Source organism: Octopus sinensis, linkage group LG28, assembly GCF_006345805.1.
Source record: "Octopus sinensis linkage group LG28, ASM634580v1, whole genome shotgun sequence".
Taxonomy (NCBI): Eukaryota; Metazoa; Mollusca; class Cephalopoda; order Octopoda; family Octopodidae; genus Octopus; species Octopus sinensis.
The window spans coordinates 2380636-2403424 of NC_043024.1; the positions used below are offsets into that span (position 1 = coordinate 2380636).

The 22789-nt window shown below is 39.7% G+C and overlaps 3 protein-coding genes and 1 long non-coding RNA gene across 7 annotated transcripts; all 4 read left to right on the top strand.

Moving 5' to 3' along the window:
* Positions 1-1253: 1253 nt before the first annotated feature.
* On the top strand, positions 1254-4035 carry LOC115225563 (zinc finger protein 62 homolog). 3 transcript variants are annotated; one of them, XM_036514428.1, is made up of 3 exons: positions 1254-1576; positions 1610-3373; positions 3597-4035. In XM_036514428.1, exons 1-2 carry the CDS (start codon positions 1542-1544, stop codon positions 3348-3350), a joined length of 1776 nt encoding a protein of 591 aa, XP_036370321.1. In that variant the 5' UTR covers positions 1254-1541; the 3' UTR covers positions 3351-3373; positions 3597-4035. The 3 variants fall into 3 exon arrangements, with proteins under 3 accessions (XP_036370321.1, XP_036370320.1, XP_036370319.1); XM_036514427.1 differs by having other exon boundaries at positions 1254-3380; positions 3604-4035; XM_036514426.1 differs by having other exon boundaries at positions 1255-3373.
* Positions 4036-6283: 2248 nt separating this feature from the next.
* Positions 6284-11390, top strand: LOC115225564 (zinc finger protein 62-like). 2 transcript variants are annotated; one of them, XM_036514425.1, is made up of 3 exons: positions 6284-7290; positions 9812-10836; positions 11118-11390. In XM_036514425.1, exons 1-2 carry the CDS (start codon positions 6478-6480, stop codon positions 10823-10825), a joined length of 1827 nt encoding a protein of 608 aa, XP_036370318.1. In that variant the 5' UTR covers positions 6284-6477; the 3' UTR covers positions 10826-10836; positions 11118-11390. The 2 variants fall into 2 exon arrangements, with proteins under 2 accessions (XP_036370318.1, XP_036370317.1); XM_036514424.1 differs by lacking the exon at positions 11118-11390 and having other exon boundaries at positions 9812-10971.
* Positions 11391-15872: 4482 nt separating this feature from the next.
* LOC115225565 (zinc finger protein 525-like) lies at positions 15873-16826 on the top strand. Its single transcript, XM_029796490.1, has one exon. The coding sequence runs from the start codon at positions 15873-15875 to the stop codon at positions 16824-16826; it is 954 nt and encodes a 317-aa protein (XP_029652350.1).
* A 3292-nt stretch (positions 16827-20118) lies between these two features.
* LOC118768286 lies at positions 20119-22544 on the top strand. The gene is made up of 2 exons (XR_005004117.1): positions 20119-20306; positions 22254-22544. It is a non-coding gene; the product is annotated as an uncharacterized LOC118768286 (long non-coding RNA).
* Positions 22545-22789: the final 245 nt, after the last annotated feature.

Below are 22789 nucleotides of genomic sequence, written 5' to 3' on the forward strand. Positions count from 1 at the left end.
GCCACTTACACGTTAATTTCACGAGCAGGCTGTTCCGTTGATTCGGATCAACCGGAACCCTCATCGTCGTAACCGACGGAGTGCTTCAAAATAAAAAATCCAGTGGTTTTCAACCAGGGTTCCTCGGAACCTTAGGGTTCCGCCAGTACAGTCCAGGGGTTCCGCAAGAAGTTACAAAACTGCTAAAATCGACAGTAATTTTTAATTCTCCTGTGCAGATATGTGTGCATAAGACTATTAAATTATTGCACAGGGGTTCCTCGAGCCAGTGGAATGTTTCCTTGGGGTTCCGCTCCAGCAAAAAGTTTGAAAAGCACTGGTCTAATCCATTGTGAATCTAAAATACAACATTCAGAAAAATATCTCATACGTATCAACGAAGGAACTCTTAAGTTGTGATTCGACTTGCTAGAAATAACAGTCAAATCACTCTCAAATTTCACACAAGTGAGCAAAATTAATACATGGAAAAGTTTAGTCTTATAGCTCAAACTATAGTTGTGTTCGATAATGCTGACCTGGTAGAATTTACAATTCTGTCTCGGCTTGTATGTCATTTAAACTGAAAAAAAAAAAAGAATTACATACATATGCAAATAATACATTTGTATACCAATAACCATGTATCACCTTTTATACTTATCTGAATACATATGCCATAAATGTATTTTGTTGTATCTTGGGACGGTCCTTGCACCAAAAAAAACACATGCACTGCATCTATTTCACTTCTTTTGTTATAATTAGTCAACTAGTTAACCATTTAATTAGATATCTAATCAATAAGTTGAGTCCTTTTGTCAACATATACAACCTCATCAACGATATGCCTTCTCTACTCCAGGTCTGTCTGGCAACTAGTTCTATATTTATATTATCAGAATGTGTGAGAGCCTGATAATATGTGTGTGTGTGTGTGTGTGGAGGCGCGTGGCTTAGTGGTTAGGATGTCAGCATCATGATCGTTAGATTGTGGTTTCGATTCCTGGACCGGGCGACACGTTGTGTTCTTGAGCAAAACACTTCATTTCACGTTGCTCCAGTCCATTCAGCTGGCAAAAATGAGTAACGTTGCGATGGACTGGCATCCCGTCCTGTTGGGGAACACATACGCCATAGAAACCGGGAAAACGGGGCCCATGAACCTGGCTAGGCTTTAAAAAGGGTGCAAATGTATATATATATATATATATATATATATATATATATATATATATATATATATATAATATATATATATATATATATATATTATTGATCGGGCATAGTCAGTTGCCAACACAAAATACAGAACAATGCGAAGAAATTTTCTAGCATTTCAGAATGTTTTAAATTATGTTAGACATCTTTCGATTTTGTCACCGGAATTATTGAGGTAAGGGGAAAATATATGAACGACACCGCCGTCATCAGTAGCTTTGTAATTACCTCAGGTGAGTTAATTGGATCATGTAAACATTGTCTGATTACATCTAAGCCGAGGAACTGGACCGTTATAGATTATAATCGCAGAGCTTTTACGAATTCCTGGTTGATTAATTATGGAAGACGTTAAAGTCTTGGACACTTCCAACGTAATTGTCTTCGAGGAGCAGAATTTACAGAGTGGAACCTTTGCTGACCAAAAATCCTTTCATGGCAATATTCCTGGACAAAGCTGTGAGATTTGTAGTAAAATATTCCCGTCGGAACCTGAATTATTATCCCACAAAGAAATCCACAAGACAGAGAAACCATTCCACTGCGAAATATGCGGAAAATCTTTCCCATCGAACGTTTTTCTGACAACCCACAGAAGGACACATACGGGAGAGAAACCGTTTCCTTGTGGAATGTGCGGCAAATCATTCGTAAATAATTCTCATCTTGCAATTCACAAGCGAATACACACGGGAGAAAAACCATTCCAGTGTGAAATATGCGGCAAATCTTTCACCCAGAATGCCAGCCTTGTTATCCACGTACGGAGCCATACAGGAGAAAAACCCTTCAAGTGTGATATATGTGGGAAGTATTTCGTTTCTAATATTATCTTGTCACGGCATAGAACGATTCATACAGGTGAGAGACCATTTCAGTGTGAAATATGCGGGAAATCTTTTATTAATAATTCGAAACTTGTTATTCATATTCGAAGTCATACGGGAGAGAAACCGTGCAGTTGTGATGTTTGCGGGAAGTGTTTCGTGTCCAATAGTAGTTTGGCGATTCACAAAAGGCTTCACACGGGAGAGAAATTGTTACGCTGTGAAATCTGCGAGAAAACTTTTATAAATAACTTGAAACTTGTCATTCATGAACGTCGACACACGGGAGAGAAACCGTTTCGCTGTGAAATCTGCGGGAAGGATTTTATTGAGAATTCTAAGCTTACGATCCATCAACGTAGGCACTCCGGAGAAAAACCGTACGTGTGCGAAGTATGTGGAAAATCTTATGTAAATAACAGTGATTTAAAAACTCATGAGCGAATCCATAGTGGTGAAAAACCGTTCAGTTGTGAAATTTGCGGCAAGTCCTTTCTCTATAGCAGTAATTTAAAAAGACACGGTAGGATCCATACGGGAGAAAACCCCTTTCACTGTGACATATGTGGAAAATCGTTCTCTGATAATTCTAATCTCGTAGTTCACAAACGTAGACACACCGGGGAATTACCACATCATTGTGAAATCTGTGGCAAGTCGTTTGTAAGTAACAGTGATTTAAAGACCCATGAACGAATCCACACTGGAGAGAAACCCTTCCATTGTGATATCTGTGGGAAATCGTTCTATGTGAATTCACAGCTTGTAGTTCATAAAATGATGCATGCTGGGGAAAATCCTTATTCTTGTGATATTTGTGGGAAATCTTTTCTGACTAATAGCTTGTTAAAAGCCCACAAAAAAATTCACAGTGGGGAGAAACCATATCATTGTGAGATCTGTGGGAAAGCTTTTCTTAAAAACCACGATTTAAAACGCCACAATCAAATCCACACAGGGGAGAAACCTTACCATTGTGATATTTGTGACAAGTCGTTCTGTAAAAATTCTTCCCTTGTTGTGCACAAGCAGATACACACGGGGGAAAAATCGTATCTTTGTGATATGTGTGGGAAATCCTTCTCCCGGAATTTCGATCTTATGAGCCACAAGCGTAGACACACTGGGGAAAAACCTTGCGCCTGTGGGGTCTGTGGGAAATCTTTTGTTAATAACAGTGACTTAAACATTCACAAACGGAAACACACGGGAGAAAAACTGTTTCACTGTGAAATCTGTGGGAAATCTTTTATTACCAGCAGTCTTTTAAAGAGACATGGACGCATACACTCTGGTGGGAAGGCTTTAAAATGTGAAACCTGAGAGGTTTTTCCTTGTAAGTCTAAATTTATATCAGAAATATAAAATTTCTAAATATCTCATAGACATATGTACGGTGGTTGAGCGATAGAGTGATTGTATACTGTCAACTTAACGTGACAGTCCTGTAAGGGAATTACACCACCGCTGTTTCAACGGAAGCAATCGATGATTCCTAGGGCTAAACAAAGGTGGTGTAATTCCCTTACAGGACTGTCACGTTAAGTTGACAGTATACAACCATTCTAAATTTATTGTCCAGTACCAAGTAAACATTGGAGACCATTTATTCCTTTAGCATTTGAACCGGCCAAAATAATATTTCTGTTTTGATTTCAAACTGGCTAGATCTAGCCTTTCACACCTACCCTACAATGTCATTCTAAAAATAAATAATCCCATCATCAAAATGTGAAAGCTATGAGATAATCCATGATTAATTCAAAACAATTTGAATAAACAAGCTTTACATTTTGACAGGGTAATCTGAATTTGAAAGAGTTAATCTTTGTGTAATATTTTGGAAATCACTCTCATTGTATTCTCATCTTTTAATATAGAAATGTAGTCTCATTTCAGAGAAATCTTAACTCTTTTACTTGTTTCAGTCGTTTGACTGTGGCCATGCTGGAGCACCACCTTTAGTCGAGCAAATCGACCCCAGGTCTTATTCTTTGTAAGCCTAGTACTTATTCTATTGGTTTCTTTTACCGAACTGCTAAGTGACGGAGGCGTAAACACACCAGCATTGGTTGTCAAGCGATGTTGGGGGGACCAACACAGACACAAATACACACACCTGGGATGAGGTGATGAAGCACAACTTTTGGACATTGGGCATCATGAAGGCAATGATGAGCGACAAAGACCTTTGGATATGCTGTGCTTGAGAAGACAAGCGAGTCCGTAACCGTGGCCTATGCCAGTGCAGCATAACCAGTCCGTGCTGGTGGCACGTAAAAAGCACCATTTAAGCATGGGTCATTAGCAGTGTCACCTGACTGGCTCCCATGCTTGTGCAAATAAAATGCACCCACTACACTCTCGGAGTGGTTGGCATTGGGAAGGGCATCCATCTGTAGAAACCTTGCCAGATCAAGATTAGAGCCTAGTACAGCCTTCTGGCTTGCCAGCCCTCAGTCAAACCATCCAACCCATGCCAGCATGGAAAGTGGACGTTAAATGACAACGATGATGATCATGATATATATATGTATGTATGTATACGTTTGTGTGTCTGTATTTGTCCTCCAAACCATCACTTGACAACCAATGTTGGTGTGTTTACATCCCTGAAACTTAGTGGTTTGGCAAAAGAGACTGATTGAATAAGTACTAGGCTTACAAAGAATAAGTCCTGGGGTTGATTTGTTTGACTAGAGGCAGTGCTCCAGCATGGCTGCAGTCAAATGACTGAAACAAATAAAAGAGTAAAAGAATATTTATATGTGTGTCGGTATGTTTGTGTCCCCTTGTCTTGGCATCACTTGATTGTTATAAATGAATATCATTCATTTCCAGTATTATGCAAAAAAAAATCAGGTTTTGCTTTTGAAAAATATCAGCCTGCTTGAAAACAGGTAAGTGTTGGTGACAGGAAGAGCATCTGGCCAAAGAAAATCAATCGTCTGGAAGCTGTTCAGCGACGTGCAACCAAAAGAATACCCTCCATCAGGCATTTGCCACATCCTGAATGCCTTATTTCCCAGGGCATGGACACACTGAAACTCCGACGTCTGGCAGCTGACTTGGCAGACACCCATAAAATTATCAACCATCGCACAAACAATAACACTGAGCACCTCTTCAAACTCCACCCGTCTAACACCCGTGGACATATTTAGAAAGTAAGAAAACAGCACAGCTCCCATGACTTCAGGAAACATTTTTTCATGCTGAAAGTTGCTGAAGCATGGAACAAACTGCCGACATCAGTTGTTAGTTGTCGGAGCACTGCATCCTTCAAAACTTCCATGCTTCCTGAGATTCGCCAACACTACACCTGATTTTCTCCTCCTCTCCATACACACGCAAGCATGTATCTGACTCATATATTGTTCGCTTTCCAGACATTTCTACATTACTGCATGTACTTTATATGCACTTTCTGACAAGTTGTGGTGCACCTGAGCACTGTATACAATAATTTCATTATTATTATTTTTATTACTTCAATAAACTCTTTCTAACCCATGCAAGCATGGAAAAGTGGATGTTAAAACGATGAAGATGTCACCGCTTCTTTCTCTCTTCTCTCTTCCCTGTAGAACTGTTTTGCTACTACCCCTCGAGGTTCTTTTCTAGTATCCTCTCTTTCATTAATTTCTATTTTTGGCAGGGGGATGTGACAACCCTCTGCTGCTGATGAACCCTTCATTATTTATTTTTTGGGAATTTTCAGAAATTTTTTTTTACACATGGGAATTCATATTCAGAACCCTAAAAACAATTGTGTGATTTAAGGACTAGCTGTTATTTTTAGCATATCTCACGACCACCTTTATTTGTCACTGACGTTATGTTTTTCAATATCGTTCTCCCCGTAAACACATTTAAGGGTCTTTTTTCTGGGTTATATGCGATGCTTGAAGCAGAATTCAACCCCTGCATCTGCCAGGCAAATTTTTTTTGTTTTCGAATATCAAAAACATCTTCTTTCTCGTTGCTTTCAAGATGTAACACCGATATTCATCAGGTTTTTTTTTTAATCAGAGTTCGGCGATCCTTCGGTATAGGTACACACGTGACATTTTTTACATTTCTGAAGATAAGAGAAACCCTTTTCTCCCACCCCTAACCCCCCATATATTAAAAAAAAACACTTTCTTGAAATGTATCCGGTACTTATACCGATGTTACGCCCAGAGTTCTTCTCATCACTCATTGGAACTAATAGCAGACTGGCTAAAACCGAAGAATCAAACAGATCGAATTATGTCAGGAACTTTTAACTTATAACACCGGAATAATTATAGCGAGGGGAAAATATTAGCGACACCGCCAACCTGCTATTGTAATTAGTTGAGCAAATTTCCTAAATTGATGTAAAAACAGTCCCAGGAAACCGAATCTTTTCAGATTAATATTAACAAAGTTTTCTGCAGCTTTTAAGAATTCCTGATCTTTAAATATGGACGATGTTAATCCTTTGGGATCTTCAAACGATGTAAATTCCGTTTCACGGACAGTCAAAGGTGAGAAAGTTTTATTCAATGAAGAGTCCACTGATCAGAGATCGATACAGAGAAATATTACTGAATATAGCTGTGGCATTCGTAAGGAAAAATATATTTCAGAGCATGAATTAATCATACACAAGGACATCCATAAAAAGGAGAAACCATTCCAATGTGAAATATGCGGGAAATATTACACACAGAATGCCAGCCTTGTTGTCCACGTACGGGGTCACACGGGAGAAAGACCCTTCAAGTGTGATATCTGCGGGCAATATTTCGTTTCTACTACTATTTTGTCAAGGCATAGAACGATTCATACAGGTGAGAGGCGGTTTCGGTGTGAAATATGCGGCAAATCTTATATTAGTAATTCGAAACTTGTTATCCACGTACGGGGTCACACGGGAGAAAGACCCTTCAAGTGTGATATCTGCGGGAAATATTTTGTGTCTAATACTGCTTTGTCAAAGCATAAAGCGATTCATACAGGTGAGAAACCATTTCAGTGTGAAATCTGCGGGAAATCTTTTCTTTATAATTCGAAACTTGTTGTCCATATACGTAGTCATACGGGAGAGAAACCGTGGAGTTGTGATGTTTGCGGGAAGTGTTTCGTGTCCAGTAGTAGTTTGGCGATTCACAAAAGGCTTCACACAGGAGAGAAATTGTTACGCTGTGAAATCTGCGGGAAAACTTTTCTAAATAATTCTAAACTTGTCATTCATGGACGTAGGCACACGGGAGAGAAACCGTTTCGTTGTGAAATCTGCGGGAAGGATTTTGTTGAGAATTCTAAGCTTAAGAGCCATCAACGTAGGCACTCCGGAGAAAAACCGTACGTGTGCGAAGTATGTGGAAAATCTTATGTAAATTACAGTGATTTAAAAACTCATGAAGGAATTCATAGTGGTGAAAAACCGTTCAGTTGTGAAATTTGCGGCAAGACTTTTCTCTGTAGCAGTAAATTGAAAACGCACGGTAGGATCCATACGGGAGAAAAACCGTTTCACTGTGACATATGTGGAAAATCGTTCTCTGATAATTCTAATCTCGGAGTTCACAAACTTAGACACACGGGGGAATTACCACATCATTGTGAAATCTGTGGCAAGTCGTTTGTAAGTAACAGTGATTTAAAGGCCCATGAACGAATCCATACTGGAGAGAAACCGTTCCATTGTGATATCTGTGGGAGATCTTTCTCCCGGAATTTCTATCTTATGAGCCACAAGCGTAGACACACTGGGGCAAAACCTTGCACCTGTGATATCTGTGGGAAATTGTTCTATGTGAATTCAGAGCTTGTCGTTCATAAAATGATGCACGTTGGGGAAAATCCTTATTCTTGTGATATTTGTGGGAACTCTTTTCTGACTAATAGCTTGTTAAAAGACCACAAAAAAATTCACAGTGGGGAGAAACCTTATCACTGTGAGATCTGTGGGAAAGCTTTTCCTCAAAAACACGATTTAAAACGTCACAATCGAACTCATACGGGGGAGAATCCTTACCATTGTGATATGTGTGGGAAATCTTTCTCCCGGAATTTCAGTCTTATGAGCCACAAGCGTAGACACAGTGGGGAGAAACCTTGTGCCTGTGGGGTCTGTGGGAAATCTTTTGTTAATAACAGTGACTTAAACATGCACAAAAAGAAACACACGGGAGTAAAACTGTTTCAATGTGAAGTCTGTGGGTATTCTTTTATTTCTAGCCTTTTAAAGAGACATGGATGCATACAGTCTGGTGGGAAGGCTTTAAAATGTGAAACCTGAGAGGTTTTTCCTTGTAAGTCTAAATTTATATCAGATATATAAAATTTCTAAATATCTCATAGACATATGTACGGTGGTTGAGCGATAGAGTGATTGTATACTGTCAACTTAACGTGAGAGAGTTATTGTTTGCGGAGACATATCCGGGTGTGGGTGGTTTGTCCTGGACTGTTTGAAGGAATTTGTCCAAAGACTTCTTGAATTTTGTGTGGTCAGTTTCTTTTTTGCCAGGCGAAGTTTTTTTGTTTTCGAATATCAAAAACATCTTTCTCGTTGCTTTCAAGATGTAACACCGATATTCATCAAGTTTTTTTTTTTTTTTAATAAGAGTTCGGCGTGACTTTTTTTACATTTCTCCCACCCCTAACCCCCCATATATTAAAAAATACACTTTCTTGAAATGTATCCGGTACTTATACCGAAGTTACGCCCAGAGTCCTTCTCATCACTCATCAGAACTAATAGCAGACTGGCTAAAACCGAAGAATCAATCAGATCGAATTGGAACTGTATATGAATCGATGAAATTATGTCAGGGACTTTTAGCTTATAACACCGGAATAATCATAGCGAGGGGAAAATATTAGCGACACCGCCAACCTGCTATTGTAATTAGTTGAGCAAATTTCCTAAATTGATGTAAAAACAGTCCCAGGAAACCGAATCTTTTCAGATTAATATTAACAAAGTTTTCTGCAGCTTTTAAGAATTCCTGATCTTTAAATATGGACGATGTTAATCCTTGGGATCTTCAAACGATGTAAATTCCGTTTCACGGACAGTCAAAGGTGAGAAAGTTTTATTCAATGAAGAGTCCACTGATCAGAGATCGATACAGAGAAATATTACTGAATATAGCTGTGGCATTCGTAAGGAAAAATATATTTCAGAGCATGAATTAATCATACACAAGGACATCCATAAAAAGGAGAAACCATTCCAATGTGAAATATGCGGGAAATATTACACACAGAATGCCAGCCTTGTTGTCCACGTACGGGGTCACACGGGAGAAAGACCCTTCAAGTGTGATATATGCGGGAAATATTTCGTTTCTAATACTATTTTGTCACGGCATAGAACGATTCATACAGGTGAGAGGCGGTTTCGGTGTGAAATATGCGGCAAATCTTATATTAGTAATTCGAAACTTGTTGTCCACGAACGGGGTCACACGGGAGAAAAACCCTTCAAGTGTGATATCTGCGGGAAATATTTTGTGTCTAATACTGCTTTGTCAAAGCATAAAGTGATTCATACAGGTGAGAAACCATTTCAGTGTGAAATCTGCGGGAAATCTTTTCTTTATAATTCGAAACTTGTTGTCCATATTCGTAGTCATACGGGAGAGAAACCGTGGAGTTGTGATGTTTGCGGGAAGTGTTTCGTGTCCAGTAGTAGTTTGGCGATTCACAAAAGGCTTCACACGGGAGAGAAATTGTTACACTGTGAAATCTGTGGGAAAACTTTTATAAATAACTTGAAATTTGTCATTCATGAACGTAGGCACATCTGCGGGAAGGATTTTATCGAGAATTCTAAGCTTACGATCCACAAACGTACCCACACTGGGGAAAAACTATATTGTTGTGAGGTGTGTGGGAAATTTTTTGTTAATAGTAGTGTTTTAAAAACCCATGACCGAATCCATAGTGGGGAGAAGCCTTATCAGTGCGAATCGTGTGGCAAGTCTTTTCTCAGCAATAGTAATCTTCAAAGACACAAACGAATTCATACTGGGGAAAATCCATTCCACTGCGAAATCTGTGGCAAGTCATTCTCTGATAATTCAAATTTTTTGGTTCACAAACGGAGACACATTGGGGAATTGTCTTATTGCTGTGAAATCTGTGGTAAATCGTTCGTAAATAACAGTGATTTAAAGACCCATGAACGAATCCACTCTGGAGAGAAACCCTTCCATTGTGATATCTGTGGGAAATCGTTCTATGTGAATTCACAGCTTGTAGTTCATAAAATGATGCATGCTGGGGAAAATCCCTTCTGCTGTGATATCTGTGGAAAGTCATTTCTTACGATCAGTTTATTAAAAACGCACAGAAAAATCCACTCTGGAGAGAAACCATATCACTGTGAGATCTGTGGGAAAGCTTTTCTTAAGAACCACGATTTAAAACGTCACAATCAAATCCACACAGGGGAGAAACCTTATCATTGTGATATTTGTGACAAGTCGTTTGGTAAAAATTCTTCCCTTGTTGTGCACAAGCAGATACACATGGGGGAAAAGTCCTATCTTTGTGATATGTGTGGGAAATCCTTCTCCCGGAATTTCGATCTTATGAGCCACAAGCGTAGACACACTGGGGAAAAACCTTGTGCCTGTGGGGTCTGTGGGAAATCTTTTGTTAATAACAGTGACTTAAACATACACAAACGGAAACACACGGGTGAAAAACCCTATTGTTGTGAAGTATGTGAGAAATCCTTCATTTCTAGCAGTCTTTTAAAGAGACACGAACGACTGCACACCAGAGGGAAGCCTCTCAAATGTGAGACATAAGATATGGGTCTGTTTTGTAATCTAAACCTATATATTTCTTTACTACCCACAAGGGGCTAAACACAGAGTGGGGACAAACAAGGACAGACAAGCGGATTAAGTCAATTACGTCGACCCCAGTGTGTAACTGGGTCTCAATTTATTGACCCCGAAAGGATGAAAGGCAAAGTTGACCTCGGCGGAATTTGAACTCAGAAGTAAAGACAGACGAAATACCTATTTCCTTACTATCCACAAGGGGCAGATGAAATACGGCTATGCATTTCACCCGGTGTGCCAACGTTTCTGCCAGCTTGCCGCCTTGTAATCTAAACCTATAATGTGTCCACAAATATTCAATGGTGAACATGTGTGCATAAAATGCCAGAAATCACTTTCTTTTTGAATTCGTATTATGTAGGCCCACAAATATGTTCTTTGAAAGAAAATCATTTTCATTTAGGGTCTGTTTTCCATGCTAGCACGGGTAAGACAGTTTAACTGGAGCTGGTAAGCCGGAGAGTTGCACCAGGCTCCAGTCTGTTTTGGCATGGTTTCGACAGCTGGACGCCAACCTATTTCTTTACTACCCACAAGGGGCTAAACACAGAGAGGACAAACAAGGACAGACACACGGATTAAGTCGATTACATCGACCCCAGTGCGTAACTGGTACTTATTTAATCGACCCCGAAAGGATGAAAGGCAAAGTCGACCTCGGCGGAATTTGAACTCAGAAGTAAAGACAGACGAAATACCTATTTCCTTACTATCCACAAGGGGCAGATGAAATACGGCTATGCATTTCACCCGGTGTGCCAACGTTTCTGCCAGCTTGCCGCCTTGTAATCTAAACCTATAATGTGTCCACAAATATTCAATGGTGAACATGTGTGCATAAAATGCCAGAAATCACTTTCTTTTTGAATTCGTATTATGTAGGCCCACAAATATGTTCTTTGAAAGAAAATCATTTTCATTTAGGGTCTGTTTTCCATGCTAGCACGGGTAAGACAGTTTAACTGGAGCTGGTAAGCCGGAGAGTTGCACCAGGCTCCAGTCTGTTTTGGCATGGTTTCGACAGCTGGACGCCAACCTATTTCTTTACTACCCACAAGGGGCTAAACACAGAGAGGACAAACAAGGACAGACACACGGATTAAGTCGATTACATCGACCCCAGTGCGTAACTGGTACTTATTTAATCGACCCCGAAAGGATGAAAGGCAAAGTCGACCTCGGTGGAATTTGAACTCAGAATGTAACGGCAAACGAAATACCTATTTCTTTACTACCCACAAGGGGCTAAACACAGAGGGGACAAACAAGGACAGACACACAGATTAAGTCGATTACATCAACCCCAGTGCGTAACTGGTACTTATTTAATCGACCCCGAAAAGATGAAAGGCAAAGTCGACCTCGGTGGAATTTGAACTCAGAACGTAACAGCAGACGAAATACCTATTTCTTTACTACCCACAAGGGGCTAAACACAGAGAGGACAAACAAGGACAGACACACGGATTAAGTCGATTACATCGACCCCAGTGCGTAACTGGTACTTATTTAATCGACCCCGAAAGGATGAAAGGCAAAGTCGACCTCGGCGGAATTTGAACTCACAACATAAGGGCAGACGAAATACTGCTAAGCATTTTGCCCGGTGTGCTAACAATTCTGTTAACCATTCTACAAAGTGTACTGGGTGTCTTTTACATCTTGAACTAGGAAATCATTTGTGAACTAATGGAGTTCTTTGACAAGTGAATATACCAAACATTGGAAATCTTTTTTGTGAAGCAGGCTGCACGAGATGCAACTCATTGTAAGGTGGGCCACACTACTAAAACAAATTCAAGACCAGTTTTCATTAGGGGTGCCATTCAGAAAGTTTTCCAGGTTGCCCATGACTGGAATACACATTAGATAAAATCTATATCAAAGTGAAATATGTGGGATATAATTGGATTAATTAAATCTTCATTTGTAATTCATAGCTGAACACAGACAGAAGAACCCTTTCACTGTGGAATATGCTATCATCATTCTCTAAATTCTAGTATTGTTGTCCAAGAATATTCCTTGGAGAAAGATCATTCACTGTTTGTCTCAAAGACACAAAGTTAAAAAAATGGCTTTATAAATTTGAAACGAGGGGGAAATTAATTCTGTTGAAAATGTTTGAATTTAAGTAAAATATACACCGGTGAAAAACATTACTGAAATGATTTGTTAAAAAGATGGTTCATAAACAGAAATATGAGAAATTTATGTAAAATATTACCTCTAAAATTTACAACAAAATGTTCAAATAATTTACATATAAATTGAAATATTTTTTTATAATAATTGTATACATTTTAAATTAAAATGTTTAAGCTATGCTTGTTAATGTTATTTTCTGAACAATAAATATCTTTCTCAATATCTCGTTAGCATTCCGATTATTCTGTTAAATCTATTGCTTATTTATTCACATTGTTTTGAATTAATTATGCTTTACAGTTCTATATTTAAGAGATGAGGAATTATGTACATTATTTATATGGGCATATGGCACAGTGGTTAAGAGCGCAGGCTATTAAAACCAAGATTCCAAGTTCGATTCCAGGCAGTGACCTGAATAATGATGACAACTGGTACTTAATTTATCGACCCCGAAAGGATGAAAGACAAAGTTGACCTCGGTGGAAAGTCTTATAATATTCTTTTTCTACTCTAGGCACAAGGCCCGAAATTTTGGGGAAGGGGGTCAGTCGATTAGATCAACCCCAAAAGGATGAAAGGCCTTGGTGGAATTTGAACTCAGAATGTAAAGACAGACGAAATACCTATTTCTTTACTACACACAGAGGGGACAAACAAGGATAGACAAACGGATTAAGTCGATTATATCAACCCCAGTGTGTAACTGGTACTTATTTAACCGACCCCGAAAGGATGAAATGCAAAGTCGACCTTGGCGGAATTTGAACTCAGAACGTAAAGACAGATGAAATACTGCTGAGCACTTCACCCGGTGTGCTAACGTTTCTGCCAGCTCGCCGCCTTTGAAATGCCATATGAAATGCTGCTAAGCATTTTGCCTGGCATGCTAATGATTCAGTTGGAAATGACCAATTGTTGTGTGCTCTGTGTATGTGCCAATGTTGCCGGAATGAATTATTGGTTAATTTTTATTGCAAACTGGTCATTTAGTGACTTATATAACAAGTAAATCAATCGAAAAAACTATTGATAAATTTCAAAACACCACTAGAGTGAAGCTTTCCAAAATGCATCCACCTGAAAGAAAATGCATTATAATAGATATACCAAGATTTGAAACAGTAACAAAAATACGGTAAAACCGAGGTACACCTGGTAGGAGAGAGGGTGAGGTACGAAACCCTGCCCCCGGTGATAAAATAGGAGGAATAGGTCCTTATTTTACAGACTAAATAAGATTTGTTTTGATAATATAACAGATAATGAACAGTAAAAACGCTTGAGGGTGGGGCTCAAGCAAGGACGTCCATCCTCGTTGTATATATATTCATTTTCATTCTATGACCGTTGCCTGACTGGCCCTCGTGCTGGTGGCACATAAAAGCACCCACTACACTCTCGGAGTGGTTGGCGTTAGGAAGAGCATCCAGCTGTAGAAACTCTGCCAGATCAAGATTGGAGCCTGGTGCAGCCATCTGGTTCGCCAGTCCTCAGTCAAATCGTCCAACCCATGCTAGCATGGAAAGTGGACGTTAAACGATGATGATGATGTCCCCACGTATACTGTCTTTGTCCTTGTACCATCCCATCTGTGTTTCAGGCCTCGTGCCAAATAAAGAATTCAATTATTGGTTAATTTGTGGAAAGCTGTGTATAATAATTTAATAACACCAAGGAAACATTTAAACAGGATTTATTATCACCTCACATCCAACCCATGCTAGCATGGAAAACGGACGTTAAACGATGATGATGATGATGTGTCTTATGAAGTTGGTCCTGCGTGACAAATAAGCAGGTAGAGTCAACAAGATGAAAGAAATATGATACAACACGCAAAGAAGCTGGATATCAAAATTTACCACAGGATTAAATAAAAGGAATATATATGTATGTGTGTGTGTATGTATGTATACATGCATGTATGCATGCGTGCGTGTGTGTGTATGTATGCATGCATGTATGTGTGTGTATGGATGGATGTATGTATACACATGCGTCGCTTCATTTCTGACACCATAATTTGCATATCGGTTGAAGCATGCAGTTGTTAAAACGATTTGGCGAGACGTCTGCAACACTCTGCGAATTGGTGCCTAAAAAACCAATTCCATAACGGTTGGCAGGAAAAGTTAAACGTTGTTGTTTCCTATTAGATTAGCAACGATCGCTCAGAGCTAAGATGAAAAGCATTTTCAACCGCATCAATCTAATTTTTGTATACAAAGGACGACACTGTCGAACGTCTCTTTTCTAAGGCAAAAAGGGTCTGGTTTGAGGAGAATTGACTGTTATTTCATGCTGGTCGAGTGACCACACTGAGGCTCTTTCGTTGATACGTTATTGTCAGTTTGCTGGGTGATGGTCATTTTGCTTTACCAAGAATTGGGATACACTTGAAAGACCAAATTCATATCATCGAAGGGCCTTTTATGAATGTCTGAAATTAAGTAAAGGGACCATTTATTTATATCACCGTTGTACATAAGGTACCGACATTCCCTTATTGTGTTGAGTTTGGCTGATTTAATTACGAATTGCAGTAATTATATCATGCTATGATAAACGTAACATTGTGGATAACACAGGGATGACTTATATGTTAAATTGTTGGTGTTCTATCTCTGCCTAATTCTATATCTCCTTATATCACAAACTACGTTACATCCTAAATTTAAGGAAGGGACAATATTACAAGCAGCACCGCGAACTTGCTATTGTAATTAGTTTTAGCTAAATTAATTACGGCATGTAAACAAAGTCCCATGAGGCGATCCTTCGGTATAGGTACCTGAAACCATTGTAGATCATAGCAACTGACGTTTCTACAGCTTTTAAGAATTCCTGGTTAATTAACATGGGAGACGTTGATCACTTGGATTCTTCTAATTACACGGTTATTAACGATGGAAGTCTAATTACACAGAGATATAACGGTGAGAAACCTTTTTGTGGCGAAATATTTACCGAAAAAATAAATATTGATGAATATCGTTGCGATGTTTGTGGTAAAACATTCGCATCAGATGAGGAATTGTTCGCACACACAGGTTTACACAAAGCAGGGAATATATATCACTGTGATATTTGCGGGAAACCTTTTATCTCTGAAAGCAATTTAGGGAGACACAAACGTAGACACACGGGAGAAAAATCGTTCCATTGCAAAATCTGCGGCAAATCTTTCTTCCAGAATTCCAACCTTGTTATCCACGTACGTAGCCATACAGGAGAGAAACCGTTTCACTGTGAAATATGCGATAAGTCGTTTGTTGCTAATGGTAACTTAACAGCACACAGGTTAATTCACACGGGAGAAAAGCCTTACCATTGCGAGGTGTGTGGTAAATCTTTCAGTAATAATTCGAATCTTATTACCCACATTCGTAGCCACACCGGGGAAAAGCCTTACCACTGTAAAACGTGTGGGAAATTCTTTGTGTCTAACAGTGTCTTAACAAAGCATAGACGAATCCATACAGGAGAAAAACCCTATCGTTGCGAAGCTTGTGGAAAGTCATTTATCAAAAACGATGATTTAAGTAGACACAAATTGATCCACACGGGAGTGAAACGGTTTCGTTGCGAAATCTGCGGTAAATCTTTCACTCAGAATTCTAGTCTTGTTATCCATATACGGAGGCACACTGGCGAACGACCCTATCGCTGTGAGATGTGTGAGAAATCGTTCGTCACTGGCGATTATTTGAACAGACACAAACGTATACATAGCAGAAGAAGTCTTTCGATTGTGAAACGTGAGAAATTCTCTTGCAACCTAAAGTTACAGTCCCCCACACAACACACATAAGAAGTACACTGAAGAATATTTATCTGTTTCTTTACTACCCACAAGGGGCTAAATACAGAGTGGGGACAAACAAGGACAGACAAACCGATTAAGTCTATTACATCGACCCCAGAATGCAACTGGTACTTTATTTATCGACCCAGAAAGGATGAAAGGCAAAGTCGACCTCGGCGGAATTTGAACTCAGAATGTAGCGGCAGACGAAATACCTATTTCTTTACTACCCACAAGGGGCTAAACACAGAGAGGAGACAAACAAGGACAGACAAAGGGATTAAGTCGATTACATCGATCCCAGTGCGTCACTGATACTTAATTTATCGACCTCGAAAGGATGAAAGGCAAAGTTGACCGGCAGAATTTGAACTCAGAATGTAGCAGCAGACGAAATACCTATTTTTATTTCTTTACTACCCAGAAGAGGCTAAACACAGAGGGGACAGACAAGGACAGATGAAAGGATTAAGTCGTTTATATTGGCTCCAGTGCGAAACTGGTACTTAATTTATCGACTCCGAAAGGATGAACGGCAAAGTTGAACCCGGCAGAATTTGAACTCAGAACATAAAGACAGACGAAATACCTATTTCTTTACTACCCACAAGGGGCTAAACACAGAGAGGAGACAAACAAGGACAGACAAACGGATTAAGTCGATTACATCGACCCCCCAGTGCCTAACACGAACTAATATTTATTGGAAGAAACTGTTATTTAGACGATTGTTTTGAAAACATTCTCAATAAACTGAAGCGAAAAGAAATTATGAAATTTATGTAAAAATTTTTGAGAAAATATATTTTTTTAAAATTAAAATATAATCTGAGTTGATTAAATTATTTTTTTTACAAAATTGACTCATCACCAAAACACTGCCACAAAATATTATTCAATATCTTTAAGTGACATACAACACAAAAAAAAATTAATTACACTCCATCATAATGAAATAATTAGCAAGTGTTCTCTCTAGGTTTGTGTGTTAAGAATTGAATGTATACTCTTACTCTTTTACTTGTTTCAGTCATTTTGACTGCGGCCATGCTGGAGCACCACCTTTAATCGAGCAAATCGACCCCGGGACTTATTCTTTGTAAGGCCAGTACTTATTCTATCGGTCTCTTTTGCCGAACCGCTATGTGACGGGGACGCAAACACACCAGCATCACACATACATACATATATATATACGACAGGCTTACAAATCCACTTACAAGACATTGGTCGGCCCGGGGCTATAGCAGAAGACGCTTGCCCAAGATGCCACGCAGTGGGACTGAACCCGGAACCATGTGGTTGGTAAACAAGCTACTTACCACACAGCCACTCCTGCGCCTATATTACTGTATATTACTTTCAATAATAATAATCCTTTTTACTGAAGGCACAAAGCCTTGAAATTTTTGTGGGGAGGGAACTAGTCGATTACATTGGCCTCAGTATTTCACTGGTACTTAATTCATTGACCCTGAAAGGATGAAAGGCAAAGTTGACCTTAGCAGAATCTGAACTCAAAACATAGCAAACGAAATACCACATTTCGCCCAGCGTGCTAACGATTCTGCCAGCTCGCCACCTTAATAATAATAATAAATAAATGCGCCCTTTTAAAGCCTAGCCAGGCTCATGGGCCCACTTTCCCTGTTTCTATGGCGTATGTGTTCCGAAGCTGGACGGGACGCCAGTCCATCGCAGCGTTACTCCTTTTTGCCAGCTGAGTGGACTGGAGCAACATGAAATGAAGTGTTTTGCTCAAGAACACAACGCGTTGCCCGGTCCAGGAATCGAAACCACAATCTTACGATCATGGTGCTGGCACTCTAACCACTAAGCCACGCGCCTCCACTCAATAATAGTTATCACCTCTCTATATTGACCTGCTGGTCAATAAACTACATTTAGAAAAATGTAGAAATAAACAATTATTATCATCAACGTCATTTAATGTCTGTTTTCCATGCTGGCGTGGGTTGAACAGTTTGACAGGAGCTGGCAAATCGGAAGTTAATATAAATGTAGCTTTGAGGTACAGGTGTGGCTGAGAAACTTGCTGAAGAGCTGTTAGTTAAAGGTACACTCCAGGTCACGTTTGCTTGTATCACAATAGCTAATTCTTGTAGCCATCTCCACTACCACAACTAGAAGCATTATCACCAACACTACTATTGTTTACTATGACCGCAACCACTACACCGACACTACACCCTCACCTATTGGTTACAACTACCAAATCAATCACTATCGCTATTATCTAGCACTGCCATCACCACCACAACCATCGCCATCACCACCTTTGCCTACTACAACTGCCACCACCTTCACCACTACAACTATCCGGTACTACTTAAGAAGAGTGGTCCCGGAGCGCGCACTCGATCCTTACTTTGTGTTTTTGTATTATTTACTTTGTTTTAAAAAAATTATTTACTTTTTTAAATTTTTTTTTTACTTGTTTCAGTCATTTGGCTGCGGCCATGCTGGAGCACCGCCTTTAATCGAGCAAATCGACCCCGGGACTTATTCTTTGTAAGCCCAGTACTTATTCTATCGGTCTCTTTTGCCGAACCGCTAAGTAACGGGGACGTAAACACACACACATATATACAACAGGCTTCTTTCAGTTTCCATCTATCAAATCCACTCACTAGGCTTTGGTCGGCCCGAGGTTATAGTAGACGACACTTGCCCAAGATACCGTGCAGTGGGACTGAACCCGGAACCATGTGGTTGGTAAGCAAGCTACTTACCACACAGCCACTCCTGCGCCTACTTTGTGTAAAAAAAAAATTGTTGACGTAACTTCGGTATAAGTACCGGTGTAAATACCGGATATATTTCAAGAAAGTGTTTTTTTTATATATATGAGGGAGGGAGTAGGGATGGGGGGGGAGAAAAGGGTTTCTGTTATCTTCAGAAATGTAAACAAAGTCACGCGTGTATCTATACCGAAGGATCGCCACATTATCTATTTTGTGTATTATTTACTTTGCTAGGTAGTCGTTGTAGGATCGACTAGTCACGACTAGCTAGCGCTGATGCGCGAGCACGCGAGTGCACGCACCGGGACCACTCTTCTTAAATAGTACTCAACTATCCCCACCTCGATTGTTGAACACGATGATAACTCCCACCGCCAAATCCACCACGACCACCACCACCAAGAAGAAAAGGCGACGTCGGCGGGAGCGACATTTACGAAAACTCATTTGAATTATCCAGATGGCAAGTAACCATGGCAATCCTTTTTCTCTCCTTTAAATCTTTCAGTCAACGGACCGCGGCCATGCTGTAACAACATCTCCAAGTTGTTTACAGTATTGTTATGACAACAACACGTTTTCTGCTTTCATTAATTAGAGAGGGCAAGTCACGTGACGTGACACAGCTTTCACTTCCGGATTCTGTGACATTTGATCAACGTCGGATCTAATTCAAAAATGTGATTTCGCAATAAATATCGATCTATTTCAACCACGACAGGTAAGATATGATACACATTGAACACCAATACAAAAGAAGCCGCTTATTACCATCGCAGATCATCTCATCGACCGCTTACTGTAATCAATTTCAGCAGGTTTCCAAACTTATTCGTTTCACAGATGCTTTTTTTCCAAAACAGCCTCCAGTGTTTATAATTAGAATTTAATTAAAAGTTGGGGATCTTTTCGCTTTGAACGGCAGATTTAAAAAATAATTTCCACATAACTAAACACTTTTAAACTTCGTATACTGGTAGAATGTGTTTATAAAACATCTTTTTCTCTTGGCTTTATTGAGAAAATTCTATAGTTTGTAAGATATTTGTTGTTTTTTTTTTCTTCAATTTCTGCAATTTCAACCAATCACTGGCGTCTATTGAGGTAAAAAAAAAAACATTCTGTGCCGTATGAATATATCGCTCGTTTAAAAAACAGATTGGGTTTATTTACATTTCTGAAGAAAAAAAAGATACCCTTTCCCCCACCCCTAACACTAAAACAGATTGAAATGCAATAGATCGATACTAGGATCATAATTATGGGTGACAATTTCATATGTAAGATATTTGTTGTTTTTTTTTCCTTCAATTTCTGCAATTTCAACCAATCAATGACGTCTATTGAGGTAAAAAACAACATTCTGTGCCGTATGAATATGTCGCTCGTTTAAGAAACAGATTGGGTTTATTTACATTTGTGAAGAAAAAAAAAGATACCCTTCCCCCACCCCTAACCCTAAAACAGATCGAAATGCAATAGATCGATACTAGGGTGATAATTATGGGTTACAATTTCATATGACACCGCTAGAAAAAACTGCCGGTCAAACCGAAAAGATCCCAAAGTGGTATGTAATCATGAATATGTGTATATTTTATGTCGCCAAATAATACCAAAGTAAACTTTATTGATCGGTCTTTTCCATACAATTCCTGGGAATTCATATTCAGCGGGGGTTTGAAGACCTTTGTTATAATCGGCTTTTCTGAGTATACACCTCTTTTTACTCTTTTACTTGTTTCAGTCATTTGACTGGCCATGCTGCAGCATCGCCTTTAGTCGAGCAAATCGACCCCGGGACTTATTCTTTGTAAGCCTAGTACTTATTTTATCGGTCTCTCTTTTGCCGAACCGCTAAGTTACGGGAACGTAAACACACCAGCATCAGTTGTCAAGCGATGTTGGGGGGACAAACACACACACATGCCAGCCTCGTCTGGCACCTGTGTCGGTGGCACATAAAAAACACCATCCGAGCGTGGCCGTCTGCCAGCCTCGTCTGGCACCTGTGTCGGTGGCACATAAAAAACACCATCCGAGCGTGGCCGTCTGCCAGCCTCGTCTGGTACCTGTGTCGGTGGCACATAAAAAACACCATCCGAGCGTGGCCGTTCGCCAGCCTCGTCTGGCACCTGTGTTGGTGGCACATAAAATCACCCACTACACTCTCGGAGTGGTTGGTGTTAGGAAGGGCATCCAGCTGTAGAAACACTGCCAGATCTGACTGGCCTGGTGCAGCCTTCGGGCTCCCGAGACCCCAGTTGAACCGTCCAACCCATGCTAGCATGGAAAGCGGACGTTAAACGATGATGATGATATATATATACATATACATATATACGACGGGCTTCTTTCAGTTTCCGTCTACCAAATCCACTCACAAGGCTTTGGTCGGCCCGAGGCTATAGTAGAAGACACTTGCCCAAGGTGCCAGCAAAAATGAGTTGTGCCTTCAATTGAAAGGGCCATCCTCATCACACTGTATCTCTGTAGAAGTACGTTAAGGGTCCACTTGCTTGTTGATTTCACAAGCAGGCTGTCCCCTTCATCGGATCAACTCGAACACTCGTCTTCACAACCGACAGAGAACCAGTTGTTATGAAAATGTTGAATCTTGACATTTTAAATATTTTCTGTGTCTTATACAAACTTCTCTACTTTTCAGAATCTCAGAAGACATCCCTGTAAAAGAAATCACACCAGAAACATCATCAAGGGACATGCTCCATGGAAGAGATAATCCTGGATATATAAACCTGCAATAGATTTACTGAGAAATGCTTTTTTCTGTATGAGATTATCAGTAACAATTCTCTACTCTGCTGTCTGGAATATGTTTCAGATGAATTTACATTCTAAGTAAACTCGGATGACAGAGTGGTCCGTGGCATCTTCGGAAATTGACGAAGATCACTGTTGATGTAAAGATGGCAATTTGTTATGAATGAAGTATTGGCGTTAGGAAGGGCATCCAGCTGTAGAAACACTGCCAGATCAGACTGGGCCTGGTGCAGCCTTCTGGCTTCCCAGACCCCAGTTGAACTGTCCAACCCATGCTAGCATGGAAAGCGGACGCTAAATGACGATGATGATGATGATGATGAAGTAATGAAACAAAATGAAGAAAAACATCCGTGTATTGTGGTGAGGGAAGAGAAAAAAAGAATTATGGAAAATAAATTACGTGAGAATAAATTGAAA

Coding starts and splice junctions, on each gene's coding strand:
- LOC115225563 (XM_036514427.1), top strand. CDS start 1,542: ATGGAAGACGTTAAAGTCTTGGACACTTCCAACGTAATTGTCTTCGAG.
- LOC115225565 (XM_029796490.1), top strand. CDS start 15,873: ATGGGAGACGTTGATCACTTGGATTCTTCTAATTACACGGTTATTAAC.
- LOC115225564 (XM_036514425.1), top strand. CDS start 6,478: ATGGACGATGTTAATCCTTTGGGATCTTCAAACGATGTAAATTCCGTT. Junction 7,291..9,811: donor AGAAACCGTTTCGTTGTGAA/ATCTGCGGGAAG, acceptor GAACGTAGGCAC/ATCTGCGGGAAGGATTTTAT.